General features: G+C 35.3%; 1 protein-coding gene across 1 annotated transcript; it reads right to left on the reverse strand.

Annotated features, from left to right (window-relative positions):
• Nucleotides 1-463: 463 nt before the first annotated feature.
• On the reverse strand, nucleotides 464-12,757 carry LOC115987706 (T-complex protein 1 subunit gamma-like). Its single transcript, XM_031111303.1, has 13 exons — nucleotides 12,603-12,757; nucleotides 11,107-11,168; nucleotides 8,932-9,004; nucleotides 7,100-7,167; nucleotides 6,682-6,751; nucleotides 6,349-6,417; nucleotides 6,174-6,245; nucleotides 3,951-4,024; nucleotides 2,306-2,965; nucleotides 2,092-2,217; nucleotides 1,846-1,950; nucleotides 1,664-1,738; nucleotides 464-1,059 (listed from the first exon to the last, which is right to left on the reverse strand). The coding sequence occupies exons 1-13, from the start codon at nucleotides 12,628-12,630 to the stop codon at nucleotides 871-873; spliced, it is 1,671 nt and encodes a 556-aa protein (XP_030967163.1). The 5' UTR covers nucleotides 12,631-12,757; the 3' UTR covers nucleotides 464-870.
• Nucleotides 12,758-13,045: the final 288 nt, after the last annotated feature.

Genomic DNA, 13,045 nt, shown 5'->3' on the forward strand with positions numbered 1-13,045 from the left:
TAGAATGGTTACTTTCTTTTAGTATTTGCCTTTTATTAAACTGCAGCAGAAGTAAAACAAAAAGGGCACTAGTGTTGCTCGGTAAAGAGTTTAAAGCAGTTCTCTCAAGAATGTTTCACTCAGAGACTATTCCTGGCTTAGAACATCATCCAAATTGCAGCAGAAGTCGATCTAACTTTTGCATTGGAAATGAAATGGTAACTAGAATCATCATATATCTGGACGTACTTACCCAAAGATCACATCTGTCAGTGCCTTTGGTATCAGGTAAACCATCCGGTAAGAGATTTATACTGCTAATGAAAAATTAGGCAGGCAGAATACACATCTAAACTAGGATCATCTCACAAAAGGTTAGTACCAAAACTATAAAAAGTGAAATTTGGATTAGGACCACAATGTGAAGCACAAATGCTTAGGGAGAATAAAATAGACAGAACCATAAATTCTGGGAAACGTACTGTGAACATCTAAACTTCTCTGGTCTAGTTGCAATTTTGATGACAGTCTCACACATGAAAAGTAGAACTCAGTAGTACTGTAGTAGCAGTATCCTAATAATTGCAATGAAGGGTAAAAAAAAAACATACAGATCTCATTTATCTAAGAAATATCAATCAATGAATGTACTAATACCAATTAATAAATGATATCACAACTACAGTAGTCCAAAACAGCAGTTGACAGGGTTAGGATTTGACCTAATATGTATGAATCAAAAGCATAAAATTTCCATATGGAGCTGACATGAGAACCAGCTCCACCAAAACCTGAATCCAATTCAGTCTTCTTTTTTGCTGGGTGTGTGGGAGGGTGTTCCTTTCCTAATGAATGGTAGCAAAGATTGTTAGTTCAATTGTGTAAATATCTTCAGTCAGGAAGTATTTGCTCATTATCTGCATCTCCTTCTGTCTCAACTTTAGGCTTTGGAGCTTGGCCTGCACCGGGGGCCTGCTTCTTCTTAATCCCACTTACAATGTCATCAATTCTCAAAAGCATGCAAGCAGCTTCTATGGCTGTTTTGAAGGTCTGTTCCTTCACATTGTAGGCGTCCCAGATCTGAAAAGTCAACAAGTGAGTAACAGCATCTTTGACATTAAGGGTCCATTTAGATACAACTTCTTTTGCTGAAAATTGAAAACACTGTAGCAAAATAATTTTTAAATATGTAAATAATATCGTGGGACCATTTTTAATATATTTTTTCCTGAATAAAGTGCTTGTGGGTCTCATGAACAGTGCACTCTATGGGAGAAAATCTGAAATGCGTGAACAGTACATGGGTGGAAAAGTCAAACTTTATGGCTTAAAAAAAAAAAAAAAAAACTGAAAACGCAAATGCAGTAGACGTGGACATGGATCCAAACACATAATAAAAATTTCGAGACTCTAGAAAAAAAAGAACCCTACAAGTTAATTGTACAAATCGGGTATAAATAGGAGAAATCCAAGTGTTTAGGGAATGGTACTGCATAAGGGAGGGGGAGGTGAGAGGGATGCATTGTTATTATTAAACTATGCTACATAATTTCTAATACACATGAATATAAATGGGGAGTAATTGTCTGTATAAATTGAGAAATTCTTGGAGAAATTTGTAATGATGGCATAACTACTTCAATTAAAGAACATGAAAAGGATAAGGTAATGAATATAAAATTACCTTTCGCTCTTTCATATCTGAGATGACACCAGTGTTCCCATCAATGCCTATCCATGCATTCTCACCATTTGCATGCTATAATAATTTTTGTCATATAAAGAACAGGTTGGTCAACATCTAGAAATGATAGTATCAAGTATCAACAGAATATATACACGTCCACACAAGAGAAAGATTCTTACCTTTCCTTGCAGGGCAGTCATTGTCCTAATCACATTGACCCCACAATTCTGTGCCAAAGTTCGTGGAATAGCCTCAAAAGCAACAGCAGCAGCTTCATAAGGCCACTATTTTACAATCAAGCATATAGATAAGAATATGAACATCGTTTCAGAATCATGTAATACCGCAGCCCATGTTCCAAGTGTTTTGAATTCAAAAAAATATTTACCCAAGAAAGAGAAAACTATAGCAATCTAGAGTTTTACCTTCTCTATCCCTTCAATAGATGAACTTTTCTGCTTCAATGCAGCCGATACGGTTAACTCTGCAGCACCACCACCAGGAACAAGTTTTGGGTTCTTGATTATGTTTCTTGCAACAGCCATAGCATCCTGTAAAGAAACATGAATATAAATAATAAATAAGCCAAGCTTAAAACACATTTCATAAATATATTTGGAAATCAAATCTTAGACATACTTGCAAATTTCTTTCAACTTCATTTAGGAGATCCTTACTAGCACCCCTTAAGAGCACAGTACATGCTTTTGGATCTTTGCAGTCAACAATATATGCAAAAAACTCATCCCCAATTTTCTTAACCTCAAATAGCCCAGCACCAGTACCGACATCAGATTCTTGCAATTCATCTGGTCTGTTAACAATAACAGCTCCACATGCCCTGGCAATTCTGTTATTATCTGTCTTCCTCAACCTCCTGAATGCACTGACACCAGCCTTGCTCAGATAGTGGCAGGCCAAATCGCTGAGTCCCTTCTCTGTTATTACCAAATCTGGTTTAAACTTCAGTATCTGCACGCAAAGGCTCTCAATGTATTCTTCTTCCATTTTCAACAGGATGCTCCAATCTTCTTCTTTGACTAACTCAGCATTTGTTTGGTTCTCACCTTTCTTGTACTCAAGGGGACAATCAAGAAGTATAATACGTGGGTTGACAATCTTTCTTCTCATTTTGCCAGGGACAATTACATCCTTATTAATCATAACTCCCTTAAGAACCTTTGAATCTTCCAACTGGCCACCTGGAACCTTCTCAACCTTTATGTACTTCTTAATATCCACCTCTCGCAAACCTTGGCCAAGGTCCACACCAACAGTTGTTGCATCAAGTGCTAAATCCTGAAATTTAGAGAGAAAAACGTATATGTATTTAGTATATGTGCTTAATATACCAAAGAAAATAATAACAAGGTTTTCTAGTGTGTAAGGCTCCTAGCAATTGGTCCTCTCTAACCCCCCCGCCCCCCAAAAATATAACACACACACACACACAAGGAAAAGCCAGAGAAAGATTTTTCAACTATAACTGTTCCTAAGTGTGCTCACGTAGTGAGGAAATTATGATGGAACCATAGCGCGCGCACACACAAAAAGATGCTAATCACAATGAAAGTAGTGTTGCCATTTTCCTTTGAAACAACAGGGCAATTTTAAAAAGAACTAGCTAAAAGACTTGAGGCCACGGTTTCTTGAACATTAGTAAGACTGTTCATAACTTGAAATTCTTATAGAAGAGTTTTTTTTAAATTACCAATTCTCCCAAAAGTTTAAGCTATTAGGAGATGGTAAATTTAATCATTTTACCACAAGTACTGTGGAGGAAACAAGGATCGAACTTAGAAACTCTTGTTCTGATACCATGTTAAATTACCAATTATTCCAAAAGCTTAAGTTATTAGAGGATGGTAAATTTAATCATTTAACCACATAATTTTAACAAGTTTAAATTAGGAAGTGAAATTTGAGTCATTGGAAAATGCCAAGGCCTTGGATCAAGTAGAAAAAGGGTGGAGCTGGTTTTTGCTACATTTGAGGTTCAAATTGTACCAAGCAAAGGAAAAACAATCAGTAATGCCATGCATAAACTGATGTATAAACATGAGGTCCAACTCCTAGATTTGAATCAAAGGATGAGCAACATCTCTGGGGCAACCCTTAGAGGTATTTCCTTGGCCCTTGAGAAGCTGGCCTTTATAAGCTTCATAGGTAAATTCAACAGCCTAACCAGATTTTTGATTATAGAAGTTGCAAAAATCTTAAGGAAATAATAAAAATCTGTTTTAACAAAGCCTTCATAAAACTATTATATGAAGAAAATACTTACAGCAATTAAATCGCCAAATTGACTAGTGAACTTTGTTCCTATACAGCTCTTAATTAGCCCCAACATCATTGCACCTGTAATATTTCATAAAATCAGTTGTATAACACAGGAAGCTAACATTACAAGCAATGACTTTCATAAAGATATCCCACAGACTACGTGCTATCTTTTCACATTGAACATTTGTGCTCAAGAAAAGATATACTTTAACAGGCTAAAAAAGGACAGTGTCAAGGTACCTGGTAGCTGTGTCCTAGGTTTGCATGGCCAACATACCCAGAACCTTAATTTCAATACCAAGGTCCATTCTAGGAATCTAACATGGGTGAAACCCAAGGCCTTTGTATAAGAATTATTTTTTAAATAAGTAATCAAGTTTTATTATTTCAAAAAAATCATCAAAGTATACAGGAAGTATACCAGATGCATAATACAACTAAATTCTGAGTTCAAAAGTCCATAAAATCTAAGAAATATATGTCCCCAAAGCCATCATCCACTCAGACAACATTCTGAGGTGTATTTCCAAGTTGAACCTAGTCCATTCACAACCCACAAAGGTTCTAACATTTCTTTCACACACATCAGACAATGAGGAACCGCCTGCCATATTGCACTGTTTCTATGTCTTCCAAATTGGCCTTGCCAAAAAGATTGTAATTCCATGACCCCCTTGATAACTAGAATAATATAAACACACACGCGTGTGCACACTCACGTGTTTGACCTCAAGGTGGAGTTAGCATCCTCCACAAGTTGTAGAGGGCTCACTCAAGTTGAAAGAAGCATATGTTAACCCATTTGCAAAAGTACCAAAGTATGAAACCTAAGAGCCTCCAGCTGGCATAGACATTTTTTTTCAAGAGAGAAAGTACTTATGGCTTCGTAAAACCTCACATATGAACATAGATATATGTATCAAGACCATAAATAAAATATAAATCCTAGGATTTATAGATACTCAACCCAAATAATTGCAGCCATAGCTAGGAAAGGATCATATCTTCAACTAATCATCTGCACTAGCAATTTTCTGGTCTTATTCACCCTTATATTGGCTTTAGTTGCAAGATATCAATATTGACTAGCTTTGCCTAGTAAAACAAGACAAATGATCCATAATGCACCCCCTGTTTTTCCCCTTTTTTGGTGGGAAAGAACTCTACAATCTACATCTGAAATTTTGAATTTGCAACTTTTTTTTTTTGAGAGAGAGTTTCAACTTATGACATCTACTCCTAATGATGGCTCTTCATTATCAAATCAAAACACCAATCAGTTTTTGGTGTAAACGGAGATTGAACCTCAGATCTCTTATTCAATCATCAAAGACTTTACCAGTTGAGCTTATTGGAACCCACGAATTTGCAACTTATATAAAGAAACATGCATTTTGAAAACATTGTAGGACCATAATGAAAAATGTAAAGAATACCAATCTGAAAACACAAGAGACTAAGTTTGAAAAGAAACATCTAGAAAATGTACATTAAATGCCCTTACAAAATTAAAAACCAGGTATATAAATTTAGAGGGGATTTAACCCAAAAAAAGAAAAAGAAAAGCAATATTGACCCTTGTTATAAATTACATATGGCTAACTTGGATCGTACACATTGAAAACTGGTATTAGCGAAAATACAATTAAAATTTGGTTCCACTGGTTAGAGTGACATCAAAGTGTACCTTCATCATCTACTTATTGGAAAAAAAAAAAAAAAAATCAAAATTCAAAAGAATTTGCGATTAGCGTTTGTTAAGGCATCAAAGAATTGACATTCTTTTCTAAGATTAAGAAGAGAAAAGCTCTAGTGCATCAAATGCATACACAAGCTCTCTGTTATTACCCTAATTGACATGCCCTTTTTAATTACTTCTACTAAAGTTAATTTTGGCCTTTTTTTGCTCCCTCGACTTGAATTAACTCACTATTTTTTTCTTTTTATGGTTCATTACTCGCTCGCTCTCCTCTAAACATGACCAAACCATCTCAAGGACTCTCCTCTAAACTTTTAAAACAAATATAAAAAAATAAAGTATTCAACACTATCAATTCTTTGTAATGACGATTATAAGTATGGACAAACATTGTTGGCACACTTCTTGATGGCTCCAGCTTTTAGGAAAATTGGCAATTCTAATTCAATGATTAGTTTTGACATACCCATGTAAATATACAGAAATTTAAGAAATTAGTTATAAATAGATTAGTACTGAACTTACGATCCTTCAAGTCAATGGACATTGCAATTTTGTCAAGCACGGCAATAGCATCCTCCAAAGCTTTGTTGTAGGCTAAAACCCAAGAAAATGTTTGCATATAGCAGAAGCAAAGTTATGATTCAGAATGGAAAGAGAAAAGAGAGGGGAAAAAGCTATGTACAACTTTTAACACTACCTCGGCAAATGATTGTGGGATGATAATCCTTGTCAATGAAGGCTTTAGCAACATGGAGCATCTCACCAGCTTCAACAAATTTTAATTTCAAAAATAAAACAAAGGAGATTCATTATAAATACACAACACTACAAATATAATGTCACCTGCAGCATTAAGAATAAGTAGAAATTCTCTACAAGTAAAAATCATGTACTAAACCTCTCACTCGAGAGTCATAAACCAACATGTGAAGCTAAAAATGTGAAATAATCACATCTTTTATTTATCCATTGATATTAGATTCAGAAAGATTAACGAATATGATTTTTTTGTTCCAAGTTAAAACCTTACCAAGGACAATGACAGATGTTGTCCCATCTCCTACTTCTTCGTCTTGGGTGCGGCTAAGTTCAATCATTGACTATCACCACCAATCAAAAAGACACATATGTTAGAATCACAAGTCAATAAGTTCTAACTCAAATAGCACCTCCTACCCTTGTAAGAGCAAGGTAGAGGATGAGGTTGTGGGTTCAAGACCCATTGGGTACTAACTACCAATCAAAAAGACATTTTAGAATCACAAAGGAAAAAAAAAATTAAAAGGGCTAAATAGTAATAGAAATGACATGAGGTTGAAATATATAATTCAGCTCAAATTAGAAATTTTAGGCAAAAGCCAAACTGCAAGCAAAAGAATAAAGGAGAACGTAATTTGTGAAATATCACAGTACATTAAAATCCAGTAAAAAGGAGAACTAGAACATGCCTTTGCTGCTGGGTGTGCAAGATCCAATTCACGTAGAATAGCATTTCCATCATTAGTGACTACAATTCCTGTAAAAAATGAGCTAAATTTACCTCTGTATTCTAATATGAAAAATATCAAAGAAAACATAAGCAATGATGCTTTACTATTTTTTAACACTACAAGGCAGCCAACCCCAACCCCAAAACTCCTTTTTTTTATCCCCTTTTCCTTTTAATTTTGTGAGGTCCTGAAGAGGTTACAAAACAAAATAACGAAGCTAGATCTTCCAAGAAAATGGAAAAAAAAAAAATATATATATATATATATATATATATATACCCTTTGATTATGATGTTGCAATAGCAATAACATATATGCTGTCCCGGCATATGGAATGACCCATGGGTACCATGGATCCAAGGCTTCATCCCTAAGCCCAAATCCGAGCTCACAGTCCAATCCCCTCTCATTGTAGCTCGACTCATTAGCCATGATTGCCACAAGTGGAATACCAGGATTGTTCAAGCAAACTTTGAACCTGTGTTAGCCCAAGCAATTCTCTCAATCCCTTTACCTGTCCGAGCCAAGCCAGACAGGCTCATTTGGTCCCCTAATCCCAAGGGAAATTTCTCTGTACACAGCTTATGAGTTAGTTACTGACCAATCAAGCAGACCCACAAATGCAGAAGTACAGTGGAAAAGGCTATGGAAACTCAAGAGCACCTGAAAGGGTCAAGATGCTGCTTTGGAGAAAGTGTCAACACACTCCCAACCAAAGATAACATGCCTAAAAGGGTAGAACATATCGACCCTACTTGTGTCCTGTGCAGCCAAGAAGAAGAATCATGCTGTCACCTATTCCTCCACTGCCCTGTGGCAAAAGCAATATGGTATGCTAGCTGTTGGGAATTCAAATTGGACTGACATAACATCACAACCTGTGGAGGCATAGCCAATATTGTTCTGAACACCCCCCCCACCCCCCCAAAAACAAACACTCCTTTAACCAAGGAAGATCTTTGGCTTGTATGCCTAAATGGCCTACATCGTGGATGAAATATGGTACTGCAGAAATCAAGCTTTATTCCAAGGTGAACAAATTGATATCCAGAAATCTATATCTCAGGGCCAACACAAGTTCATCGAATACTCCACAGTGTTTGCCCCAAAGCCCACCCCTCCACCCAATCAATTGCAGTACCTGTGAAAAACTCCTCCACCTGGACGCATCAAAATCAATGTAGATGCAGCCATTGCGGAATCCCACTCAGCTTTAGCAGCCAGGGACTGCAGAGGTACAGTTATAAAGATATTGCCAAAAACATTTAGAAAGAGCTCCCCTATCTTAGCAGAAACTCGTGCAGTACTATGGGGAGTCCAACTTGCTCGAGAGCAAGGATGGAGCTATATTATCATTGAGAAAGATGCCAAGAACTGTCTCGATCCACTAGTTTCAGCAGACATTTCCCCAGATTGGTCCATTAGTAATGTGATCGATAGTGTTTAGTTTAAATTCTTTATTTTTAATTTGTTGCTTTTGCTGGGTCAAAAGTGACTGCAATGCAGCTGCTCATGCTGCTGCAAAGCTCTCTCTTAGATCCCTTTAGTCTTCCTGTTTTGATAAGGACAACCTACCAAGAGCTTTAGACTATTTGTGAGGTAGATTGCCCATTTGTTTTTCTTTTTTGAATGAATATTGCAGCTTATCAAAAACAATATGCTGCCCCTAACAGCAAGGCATACTTAAATTACAAGAGCACATTAAGCAACAATTTCATCTAATTACATAAAATTCCATAATCTAAATATGTACATAACATATGCTACTCTAAAATGAACAAGAAGATTACCTCCACCAGCATCAAGTAGCATCTTCAACATGGATCGTGGGCCTAAGGTTGTGCGGACTATGTCAGCAACAGCCTGTCAAGAATGAATGCAACATTGATTAAGCAATGCAATTATAAGGCCAAACTTGTGGGCTATGATTCTTTCATTGGTATGTAGATCTTACTTTTCTTGGGGAGGGTGGTGTTCTGATGTAGTTAGAGGACATGATGAATTATGGAAGACTATTAGAGGAGTTTATGGAAGTTTTCAGAAATTATTGGGTTAGAGGTAGGCTTTGGAATCAAAATTCCATTCTGGCATGATCATTTGTGCAGTGACATTTCGCTAAAGGATGCCTATCCTTAACTTTTTCACATTGTGAGGGATAGAGATGTGATGGAGGGATAGAGGTGTGAGGCGGGCATAGTATATGAACTGGTCAAATGATAGTTTTCTTAGCAAATTTGTTAACACAGTTCAAAACTGAGAATTAGAACACTTAGTTTTCTCAATGAATTATATATTACCAACATTCTTCCATAGGATAAGGTCAATATGATATGCTCAAAGACATGGTTATAAGGACAAAATATATTATAAGGCCTTAAGGTTGGGAGAAGGAAGAGTTTTTCCTTAGAAAAGTATATGGAAATTCAGAGTTCTACCAATAGAAGCATTTTCACTACAGCAGCTACATAAGGAAAGTTCTTATCATTGAACTTGAATTAGAGATGAATGTTATATGTGTAAATCAAAGGGGAGAAACTGGATCATTTATTCCTTCATTGTGACTAGTGAGATGTCTAGGGAAATGTGGTCCCTTGCCTTTTGTTTGTTTGGGGTTTATGTGGGTCATGCAAAGGTGGTGGTTGAGCTCTTTGCATTTTGTAAGGAGCGTTTCCATAAACAAAAGAGTGTTTCTTTAAAAGTAATAATAATTTTATTGAATGAGACTACTTCATAACATAGAGGTTAGACTTGGAAGGAAATTCCTTTGCAAAAATCGTGTTTTTGGAAGGACTGTGCACACTTTCAAGGAGATTGTGCTATAAATACTAAGGCTGATACTTTTGTTGTTAAGGTCTCACTGTGAATGGGTGTCGGTCACTAGTTCATTCTCTTCTTTGAACTTGTAGAAGTTCATAGATATTTTAAATTGGAAAAAGTTTGCCTCCAAACCAATTTAGATGAAAATTCCTTTATCCCACTACATGGCAACTCAAAAGACCATCCACATACTGTTTGTCACATGGCCTATTTGGTGAGTCAAGTGACTTGTTTAAGTAATTTAATATCAGGTAAAATATTATATTAGAGTGCTTCTCTTGTGTATTAGAATTACACCCTTATTACCTTTTTTTTAAGGAACTACGTAGGATTACACCCTTATTGTTCTTTTTGAATAATGAATATGTGGCATTTAATTTATTAGTCAAACTAAGGATCCTAATCCTATTTAGAAATACAAGTTTATGCCATCATACTCAAGAAAAATTAGAGACTGATTCATGAGAACTGGTTATTATGGTCTATGGAAGGCATAAGTGCCAAGTCTAATTCTTCTTGTCTCTGTGCCCTTTTTATTATTCTTTCCCTCTTTCCTGTTACTGTTCATATGTACAGTTCACACTTCACAGCCCCTAGATCGATTCAAATTTACAGTCTCCTTTCTCCACTTTAATCCCAAATCAAACACTTATCCTTATTCTAATAAGAATCCAAAACCCTATACATTTTCCCTAATCAAAACAAGCCTTAAAGCTCTGCTATTTGCTGCTTACTAGGGAATTTCACGAACAGTCTTGCTTTCAAGAATTGCTCTCTTGGCCTTTTTAATCCAATCTTTTCCTAACTATAAAAAATTTATCCGAGACACCAAAGCCCTTAAACCACAAAATTTCCAAAATCTCTACCACCATATATGCATAAATAGGCAGATTATCATAACTGCCCTGTATCAGAACACCATAGCCTAAACATCATAGAAAATGTATAAACTCATCTTCAAGGTTTTCAATTATTCATCCAAAAACATACAAATTAAGATACTAGACCTAATTTTCCAGATACTTATGGAGGTTTGCACCCCATATTTCATGGGTAAAGAATTATAACTAAACTGGCATATATATAGAACATTTTATCATAAGGATTCAAGTCATTCAACACATAACCTGAATAAACATGCATCATACCTTTGATGCTTGAATATTGGCATGTTGTACCTTACTTCCCGACTCTCGTTTCAAAGAATCTTCTGCACAATCCAAATAGAATAAACAAATTAATAAAATTATGATGACAGGTCTTCCAAATAACTAAAACCCATTAGTAAACATCAAGAGACCATAAGGCATAAGCTCTTCACATACTGAATCTAAGAAATATACATGTACAACAAAACTTCAAAAAATAAATTCCTTTGTTTTTATTTTTATAAGTAATAGAAATCTTATTGGCAAAATGAGACATACAAATACGCAGGAGGTGGACAAAAGAGTACCATAAAGAATTATAATCTGAAGTTCATACAATCATGATAAACAATAAGGTAGAAGATTAAGCACTATCAAGAGCAGACCAATAACACAGCTTTCTCAAATACAAAATTTAAGTAACAAAACAGCATGTAGTTAAAATCCAAGGACAAGCTTGATGAACAAGCCAATTGCTAAAGTGTCAAACTTTAACAGCTCAAATATGTTTATGACCAGTTTCAAGGTGAATTGCTAAATGAGCCAAACTTTAACAACACAGCTGAGCTCAGTTATGGATGTGACCAGCTATAGTTTGACATTACACTTAAAAAATAAAAAAGAAAAAAAAAATTGCAAATAAAAGATATCAACATACACCATGACGTTATTGAGATACTGGGCATAAAAGAAGAATTAACCATACAATCACTTACAGATGACATTCACATTGCAGATGGCAAAACCAAATAAGATTTTGACCAGGTCACTTCATTCAATTCTAGGAATTAGGGAAGTCTTATAATTCAAGTAGCTAGAAAGTGGTCTAATTACATTTTCTCATCTCTCCCTTATCTCTCATCTGATAATCATGAATCACATTCCGAAAATGGTGGGTCCTTTCATTGGCCAACAAGATTAGTCTTAATGGACTAGACAAGTATTATTAGTTCTCAAGCCAAGCATAGGTTGATTGTTTAATTGTACAAGATACCACCCAAAAAAAAAAAACATAATTAGGGAAATTAAGCTAATACAAGCTTTAAGTATTTTGGAAAAACTGGAGTGTAAATAAACCTAAGCACACCAACCTAATCAAGGCTACTTGAAGTTGGATAAAAACTCGAACTATAATACTTAGGTTCAAAGCCCACTAATTTGTTTAGCATTGAAGACAACCAAAACCTAACAAAGGGTACTACATTTTCTAAGACAAAAGACCATATCACAAACTTTGTTTGAGTAAACTAGTGGCCTAAAGCATCTGACTAAATTGAATACAAAAATATAAACTTTTGACGTTCAGACTAATCAGAGTCGTTCACATGTATTCTTATTTAACGTACATATTCTTCGACAGACTTTTTTTTTTTAAAGATTAAAAACACAAACAACAGCGTCACATTATTAAAAAAACCAAAACCAAAAAAAAAAGATATGAAATTTAATAATAACAATAATATAGGAAAAACAGAAAATGTGAGAACGAAACTTACGTAGTACGAGAAGTGGGGATTGCAACATGATTTTGGGGTTTTGTTGTTGTTTTTTTTTTTTTTTTTTTTTTGGTTGAAACTTGAAAGAGTCAGTGAACACTAAAACGCAGGTACAGAGTTCAGAGGCTTTGCGAGGGAAAGTGGTTATGAAAAATGAAACCCTTGCTCGGAAACAAAAGGTGTTCAATTTTTTCAAGAAAGGGATGAAATTACATAAACCTCCCCCCGTTTGGTTTGGTCTATTTATTGTGATCTTCCCACTTCTTTTATGGGCAAAACGGTCAAAAGAGCCCAGTTGTTTAAAGGTTGGATTTGTGAACCAAAAAAAGAGGCTAATTAAAAATTTAAAACTTAAACTTGTTTAAAAATAAATAACAATAAATAACATATAAAAAACCCTAAACTTGTTTAAATTTTCTGTTTCTTTGTTCCAAATTCATTCC

The sequence above is a fragment of the Quercus lobata genome, chromosome 4, assembly GCF_001633185.2.
Source record: "Quercus lobata isolate SW786 chromosome 4, ValleyOak3.0 Primary Assembly, whole genome shotgun sequence".
In the NCBI taxonomy this organism is placed as follows: domain Eukaryota; kingdom Viridiplantae; phylum Streptophyta; class Magnoliopsida; order Fagales; family Fagaceae; genus Quercus; species Quercus lobata.

Coding starts and splice junctions, on each gene's coding strand:
- LOC115987706 (XM_031111303.1), bottom strand. CDS start 12,630: ATGTTGCAATCCCCACTTCTCGTACTAC. Junction 2,966..3,950: donor AATTTGGCGATTTAATTGCT/GTAAGTATTTTC, acceptor TCTAAATTTCAG/GATTTAGCACTTGATGCAAC. Junction 1,951..2,091: donor CTATTGAAGGGATAGAGAAG/GTAAAACTCTAG, acceptor ATTGTAAAATAG/TGGCCTTATGAAGCTGCTGC.